At 36.6% G+C, this 8,434-nt stretch overlaps 1 protein-coding gene across 5 annotated transcripts in view; it reads right to left on the bottom strand.

The window, feature by feature from the left end:
• Positions 1–8,434, bottom strand: part of LOC127988491 (CD48 antigen) — a 162,690-nt gene that overhangs the window by 63,319 nt on the left and 90,937 nt on the right. For 2 of the 5 annotated variants that reach the window (XM_052591275.1, XM_052591272.1), the window contains one exon: positions 7,794–7,968. The exons of the other annotated variants lie outside the window; for them this stretch is intronic. In XM_052591275.1, the coding sequence (XP_052447235.1) occupies positions 7,961–7,968 (8 nt within the window). In that variant the 3' untranslated portion in view covers positions 7,794–7,960. Of the gene's footprint in view, positions 1–7,793; positions 7,969–8,434 lie in introns of those variants that run through there. 5 annotated transcript variants of the gene reach the window in all.

The following is an 8,434-nucleotide window of genomic DNA, read 5'->3' as shown; positions in this document are numbered from 1 at the left end:
CAAACAGCTGTTTTCACAAGAAACGCATGGAAATGTACCTAAATATACATTTGTATGTGAACGTTACGATATAAATTATTAATAATAATAATAAAAATAGTGTGACGTGTTGCTGCATACTGTATGCTCTATCACATGAACATAATATGACCAGATATAATTGTAAATAAAAATAAAAAAAACATAACATAAAATGTTTTTCTGGTTGTGTTACTAGTAGTAGTAATAATAATAATAGTAATAATGATAATAATAGTTGCGTTTCAATTACAATATTATTATTTATTTTAGACTACAGTTAACTTTTTTTAATTATAGGTTTGTACACATCAGTATTGTCTGTATTGTTCTTTAACTGCTGTAATCTTTATTATGGCAAAAACAGCAAGAAAACAGGTGTGTGATGCTGGTTGCTTGCTGATGAATAAAACATCACCGCATATGTACCAAATATAGTTACAGCAGTTAAACAAAAATTAACATTGAAAAGAGTCATACCGCCTAAGTAATGATCACCATAATGGTGACGTCAAAATAAACTATTATTTTCAATAAGCCGTCAACACCTCTGTTAATCTATATAAGAACTTTTTTACATGTATGACAGAAATAAATCTTGTTTATGGAGTAATTTAAGCTGGAGTAATTTTGGAGTAATTTACGCTGGAGTTTGACATCAAACAAAGGTTGGGTTTTCACTTTGAACCAACATTTGACTTCTGAGACCGATCTAGTGTGATGGGAAGCTTTATAAGAATGTTAGAAGATCATGTTCTAACAATGTTATCAATAGACATTTTTTGAATGTTTTTAGAGAATGTTATCCTAACTTTTAAAAGAACATTCTGGGAACTAAAATACAACTTGCCCCTGAAAACATTCCCAGAACATGAAAAATTTCTAGCTGGGCTCTTGGCATTCTCTTGATGAGCTTCAAGAGGAAGTCACCTGAAATGGTCTTCCAACAGTCTTGAAGGAGTTCCCCGAGAGATGCTTAGCACTTGTTGGCCCTTTTGCCTTCTGTCTGCGGTCCAGCTCACCCCTAAACCATCTCGATTGGGTTCAGGTCCAGTGACTGTGGAGGCCAGGTCATCTGGCCCAGCACCCCATCACTCTCCTTCTTGGTCAAATAGCCCTTGATGCCTTCAGTGTGAATCTACAATTTTCATAGTCATGAAAATAAAGAAAACTCTTTGAATGTGAAGGTGTGTCCAAACTTTTGGTCTGTACTGTATAGAATTTTGTTACTGGCAGCATTAGTGCACTTCTTTAACTCCTTCCTTTTAAATGGGTTTTTGGTTAAATGCCTAACATAAGTTTTGCATTGAACACAAGCTGTGGATATTTTCACATTTTGTTTGTGACACAAAAGTCAAGATTAAAACCACATTGTGTTTATTATTTTTTTTTCAAAGCTTGAAGTGTTTCTAAGTGTCTAAATGGGACAAAAAATTTTTTTCAAGTGTGCTATTAGTATACTTATTTTAAACTAAAAATAGGAAAGTATACTTTTAGTTTACTTTTTATGTACTTCTCAGAAATGCTCTTTATGTACTCTTCATGTACTTCTCAGCACACTTGGGGCCTGGCAAACACTCCTTAGTGCAAGCTCTGCCTGAAGAGGGGCACACTGGGGCACATTTTGAGCAGCTGCTCAAGAGCGCTAGGGGAAGGGCGGTACCGCTGGCTCCACGACCAGGTGCTAAAGGCTTTTCCAGCTCAGCAAGACCCAGGAAGCCCCCAAACAAACAATCACCTTCATTAGAGCTGGGGGGGGTGACCTTCAGGTTGACTTTGGAAGACAGCTTAAGTTCCCAGGCAACATCACAGGCACTTCTCTCCGCCCAGAAATGGTGCTAACATCTGAGTCTACCAAGCAAGTGGTTATCCTGGAACTAACCGTCCCCTGGGAAGAGCTTATTGAAGAGGACCACGGGTGCAAGAGGGCTAAGTACGCAGGGCTTAGCTCGGAGTGCTGGAACAACGGCTGGAAAACTCGCTGTGAGCCAGTCGAGGTCGGGTGCCGAGGCTTCGCTGGCCACTCACTGATGCGAACCCTCAAACTCCTTGGAGTGAAAGGACTGCAAATGAAAAAAGCCACCGCAAACATCTTAGAGGCCGCAGAGAGGGCTTCTCGGTGGCTGTGGATCCGTAGGGGGGGTCTGTGAAGCAACATGCCACTTGGACACAAGCCGGGGACTGATCACCCCCGGTTGGGTCGCCCGGGTGAGGGTGTATGAAGATTAAAGACCCGAAAAACCCTATGACCCCAGGTTTTTCACTGATGACGTGCCCAAGTAGCACCAGAAGGTGTATTCCAACTCAGAAATATACTTAAAATTATGTTTAAGTATACTTGACTTATACTTACAAAAAAATTAAATATCTTTGAGCTATAATCCTAGAATCTGTGTTTTCATTGTTTTATGGTAGAGGGTCATGCATCTTCTGTACAAAATATTCAAAAATACACAAGTGAAGAAGAAAAAGAAACACTACCCAGCAGGCGCAGTACATCAGTGTGACGTCAGGAAGACGTTGGACTCCAACTAATCCAACGTCAGTCAGACATCATATTTTGGTTGAAAATTAAAGTCGGGTTGATGTCTAAACGCAACTTTGTTTGATGTCAAACTCAGACAGACGTTGAATTTTGGTTGGAATAAGCACCATACTGCAACAATGGGTGAAATGCATGGCAGCATATTACATATCTCAAGATCTCAGCAGAGGGGGATTAAACAACTCCACAAACAGCATCACCAGCTTCACGTATTGCTAACCAGACTGACTTTATTTCTGTCAGACGTCTACAAAAGCTCTTATTGAAAATGAACAGGGGTTTAACTCTGATGTGTTTAATTTCCATAGCAGCATAACAGTTAAACACCATAACAGTGATTAGTGTTTCCATTAGTTGAGCTCTTAACACTTATTCTATGTTTCGGCTATTGTGGCTGCTGTGACAGTTTGTTTGTCCAACACATTTGCAGCATCAAAGAAAGCTAAAGTGACATGAGATCAAGTGATGGCTGTTACCTGTTAATGGTTTTATAATCATCATGAAATAACCTGGTTTGCTGGTGTTTTTTAATCTAACCATTTTTTTCCATTAGTACATTCATATTACAAACCCTGTTTCTGCCACATGAGATCCAGCAGCATTATAACAATCAGTTAAAATCTTTTAACAAACATGAGCTCAAAAAACGTAACCTATGCTGAACCACAAACTTACAAAGACAAGAGTCAAACTACCCAACTAAAGCAAACACTGATCACAATAATGGTGACCAAACATTTTCAAATAAAACATCAACATCTAAACCTCTGTTAATTCTCAAAAAGAACTTCTGTAGATGTCTGACAGAAATGAAGTCAAACTGGTTAGTAATAAGTGATGCTGGTAATACTTGTACTGCCATGCATTTCACTGGTTATTCCAGCCAAAATTCAGCATCTGCCCAACATTGGAGCTTGACGTCAAACAGTCGTTGGATTTAGACGTCAACCCGATTTTCATTTCCAACCAAAAACCAACGTCAAACCGCTATTATTATGTTTGAGATATCAATCACTGGTTGATGACCATAATGTTTGTATAAACTGTAGGTAACAACTGGTAAAATGTACATCTAGGTCATAAAAACCATAATAATACCTACACTTAAATATTTTTTTAACAGCCATGTCATCAATTGCTCTTGAGCGAAATCTCCTCATGCATTGTCTGATTGGAATTTTGCAAGGATTTCTGTGTAGTTAAAGTGTGCATAGCCTGCATCTATCAATTTTTTTTTTCTTTTTTGTAACTTAACCACATTAAAGTGGTATGTTTTCTTTGTATGTTTTGTATGTTTTGCATGCTCAGATATTCATGTAACAAAATGTATACAAATTCAAACCTAAATAGGGACATAGTAGTCTTAAAATATGATATATATTTCACTTAAAGAAAACCTATGAGTATACTTGCAGCATAAGTGTACAAAATATTTATTTATTAAACTATCAGCAAATCAAGTTCACTTTTATTATAATTGCAATACAAACTACAAACATAGAGGTAAACTAGTTGTGTACTCAAAGTCTGCTACTGTTATTCTAAAAATATATTTAAAAGTATATTTTATATACTAGAAAGTGGGCAGATTTAGTCACAAGGAGTATTGAAACAATACACTTGCAAGTATACTACTAGAACACTAAAACACTTTGTATACTTGCTACATAAAGTATACTTAAAAGTATACTTGAACTTTACTTAAGTAAACATAATAAAATAAACATGAAGTATACTACTTTTTGCTAAGGGTTTGCCTTTAATTTGCTGGAATCATCTCCCACAGCTATGTAAGAAACCGGAAGTGATGTCACTCTCACTCTCTGATAAAATCTGAACCACTGAAAAGTATGTGTATTTGTCTTGAGAGGGTTTTGAGGCTTCATCTTGGTCAGGGGGTTTAATTAGTGACCCCTGCTCACTGGGGACAAACTGGGTTCTCTCCAAAGCCAGAGTTGTAGATTAGCTGGATGGGCCAGAATGTCATGTGGCTATGAGGATAAAATTTTCTCTGCTCTGGCATGTCTGGCTGCTTCCTCCTAGCGTTGTAACTCCATCACCACCATGGGATGGCGCTCGGCTGGAGTAGCCTTTTCCTGTGTGGGTGTTGTTGTACCTACCCTCCACTGCCTCCACTACCCTGTTGGACGTGCCCTACTATGTCCCAGTTTCTGAGGGCAGCTTTTGCATTTGCTAATGCTGCAGCCAGCTTCCATTTCTTCCCAGTTGCCAAGGTGGCAGCATCGCCATGTACCAAGGGATAACCCTTGGACTCGGGGAGAAAATATCATCCCCTGGAATTATAAGGTTCTATCTGACATTTTTGACAAAATTGAGTTATTCCCATATAGTTATTCTGTGACAACTTATTTACATTATGTGATTTTTTTTATGTTGTATACATTAGGATACATGGGATTTTTTATTAAAAAATAAAAATAAAAATAAAAATAAGGTTATATCTACACACTCGAATGGAATGCAAAAACTTTGAAGCTCAATAAATCAATACTACTAAGAATACAGATAGAACCTTATAATTCCAAGGGGATGATATTATAATCTAAAAAGTTCTAACACCAAGAGTTTTGTGTCACCACAACATTAAAATGAAAACAGATTTCAACACCGATTACACAGAGGATTATTCAAAAGTATTTCAATAATGGTTCCATTTATGCATTTCTCTTTGCATTTATGCTAGCAAGTGGAGTTTTGGGCAAAATTTATTTTATAAAAATATATTTGTCAATTCTGTTTCTGTCAGACTGTGTTACGTACCAAAGTAGAGAAACAATGCTGACAGTATGTAACAGATTTGACATTACAACATTCAATCCTGTGAATTATTTTGCTTTACACTTCTGTTACTTGATGTCACCTAAAGTTAGAGAGTTGGACTTGTAACCCGAAGGTCGCAGGTTTGAGTCTCGGTGCTGGCAAGAGTTGTAGGTGGGAGGGAGTTAATGAACAGCTCTCTCTTCCACCCCAATACCCATGACTGAAGTGCCCTTGAGCAAGGCACTGAACCCCCAGTTGCTCCCTGGGTGCTGGATATATATATATATATATATATATATATATAGCTGCCCACTGTTCCGGGTGTGTGTTCATTTCTCACCTGTGTTTTTGTGCACTCGGATGGGTTAAATGCAGAGCACCGATTCCGAGTATAGGTTACCATACTTGGGAAATGTCATGACTTTCACTTTCACTATAAAGGGGCTACTCCGTTTTTGAACTATTTTCACAAATAGCCTTTTTGTACCCCTATAATAATTTAACAAGGTTTTTATTTTATTTTTTACTTGATGTCATCTAAAGTGGACACAGACAGTGACAAGGAAGGAAATAATTGTTGAATAAAATTGTTTTATGCCTTGATCATGGTTGCATCCTTGAAGTAGGTCAGAAAGCCCTTGGATTTTAATCAAAAATATCTCAATTTTGTTCTGAAGATGAATGAGAGTCTTAGGATTTGGAATGACTTGAGAGTGAGGAATTAATGACAGAATTTTCATACTTGGGTAATCCCTTTAATGTACACAACGCACATGTGTGTGTGTGTGTGTGTGTGTGTGTGTGTGTGTGTGTGTGTGTGTGTGTGTGTGTGTGTTAGTTAATTTTCTCTCTGTAAAATTAATCTACCCATTAAAGTGAGGCAATAAATGTCAGTGTAAATAAACTTGTATAATTAAATGAATACAGCGTAATAGAAGATATGGTTTTAAACTTTGGGGTCTATAGCTAAGTTGTTATTTTCATTATACTGAGTGTCTCACATAAGCCTGATGAGGTTTTCGCTTGGTTTCCAGGCAGCATGCTCTTTCAGCCGGATGTGGGCCGGATCTGGGCCAAAAGAGCTTGCTGTCTGGGTTCCTTTGGGGTGTCCATGGTCCATCGACTGCGTAAGAAGCTCCTGAAGCCAGACTCGGGACTGAGCATGCGCAGCTGCTCCAGCATCAAATAAGCTTTTCACGTGAGCAGAAGAAACAGCATTTATGGGGAAATTCAATCACATTTGTTGAGAATTTCCCCATTCCCCCAAAATTGCTTAGAGAATGAAGACTTTCGTTGAAAAGTTATTTGATGGATATTATTAAAATACAAACAATTCAAATAAGTTATCACTGACAAATTTCCATATATGAGTGTTTAAAAACCTAAAAAAAAGGCCTATGTGTGAGCTGTTTCCATATTATCCCAGTAAGAAGTTTTTGTTGTTGTTTTTTCGAGTAGTGAAAAGGTTGTGATAACGTTCTTATCCTATATATTAATATGACAAATGTTTTTTTTTTTTTTTTATACTTTTCACAGTGTTGCAGAAACTTATTTATAATGTTTTTATCACGTTATCGTGTCTCCTTGCAATGTTTAAGAAACTAACTTAACACGTCCAAACTGGTACATTCCACGTGCCGTCATCAAAATACAGTCACAAGAGGGAGCTAAAGCAACATCACCTGCATTAGGAGAGTCATGTTGCTGTACAACAACATATGAAAACAGTATTGTATGAAAACAACATGAAAATGCTGAAAAAAGAAAGTTTTGAATGTATTTTATTTGCATATAATTTACTGGGAGGAGACCATTTCATGAACCCATCTCAGATGAACAAACAAATGATTTTAATCACTATCACTATGATTGACATAAAAGACATCTGGTCAGAGTTCAGTGAGGAAAGTGAGCTGTAATAAGTCTGTTGACATTTCCTGATCAGACACACAATATAGAGGTTTTCACAGGAGCTCAGTCATGATGATCTGATCAAATAGGAATTCAAATCAAAAACAGGATCAGGCAGTGAGAACACAGAAGTAGTTTAGGAAAATATATTTGAAAATCGTGTTGTCTCTAAAATTTTGCCTAGGCTATATTAATTATATATATATATATATATATATATATATATATATATATATATATATATATATATATATATATATATATATATATATATATCGAATCCTGTATCACAAGGTTAAACATGAATACAACAATGAGTTAAAATAGTTGTGATGAGAGATTTAAAATCAAACTAAGAGCAGAATGGAATATGAGCTGAAGGACTAAAGACTTTTATTTTTGCGTCATTTGCATTTTTCTTCTCAGCTTCTCAATTCACACGCAATGCATCTTTCCACTTCAGGACTCCAAAATGAGTAAAAATGCAACCTGTATGACTATACCTCAATGAAATACGGTTTAAACTGGGAAAACCCTTCGTGAGAGAACTTTTGTTAACTTTTTAATGTGCATATATTTAAATTCACAACAACAACAAAAAACTGTTTGGGGTGTAAAAAGTTACTAAACCAAAAACAGAATGCCAGTTTGATCAAGAGTTGGTCAGTGTCTCGAGAATCCAGCGTTCGCCTCATTATCTTCTCTTTACACCTCTGAAAGAAAACACAAATGCATTTTCACAGATGTATTTTTTCCATGAAGACTATAAAATTTAACCCATGTCTATACATTCATTCTTGTTAAAAAGTTTTTTGTTTGTTTTTTTTAGCTCTCTTGCTATTTACATTTAATTTAACACAGGCAGTAGCTTTCTCATTTTTTTTAGTTTTTGTGAAACTCTGCAGGACTGTGACTGTCCCTGTTCTAGTGCGTAACCTGTACACATACAGTTCAGTAATTTACGGGACTGACAATCGCATTCTAAAAACCAAATTAACTTACCAAATTAACTTAAAATGAGCTTAAAAATTCTACACCGTGTGTACGGAACCGAACAACTAGTTAAGGATTAAATTGCGTGTTTAAATGCAGATCAGAGCTGCGTCTCTCTCTGTATCTGGGGAGCAAGAAATAACAGGGAACGAGGTGGCTATGTCTTGACTCATGATGCCAGATCTT

The sequence above is a fragment of the Carassius gibelio genome, chromosome B22 (assembly GCF_023724105.1).
Source record: "Carassius gibelio isolate Cgi1373 ecotype wild population from Czech Republic chromosome B22, carGib1.2-hapl.c, whole genome shotgun sequence".
Classification (NCBI taxonomy): domain Eukaryota; kingdom Metazoa; phylum Chordata; class Actinopteri; order Cypriniformes; family Cyprinidae; genus Carassius; species Carassius gibelio.
This window is presented reverse-complemented; position numbering and strand designations above follow the sequence as displayed.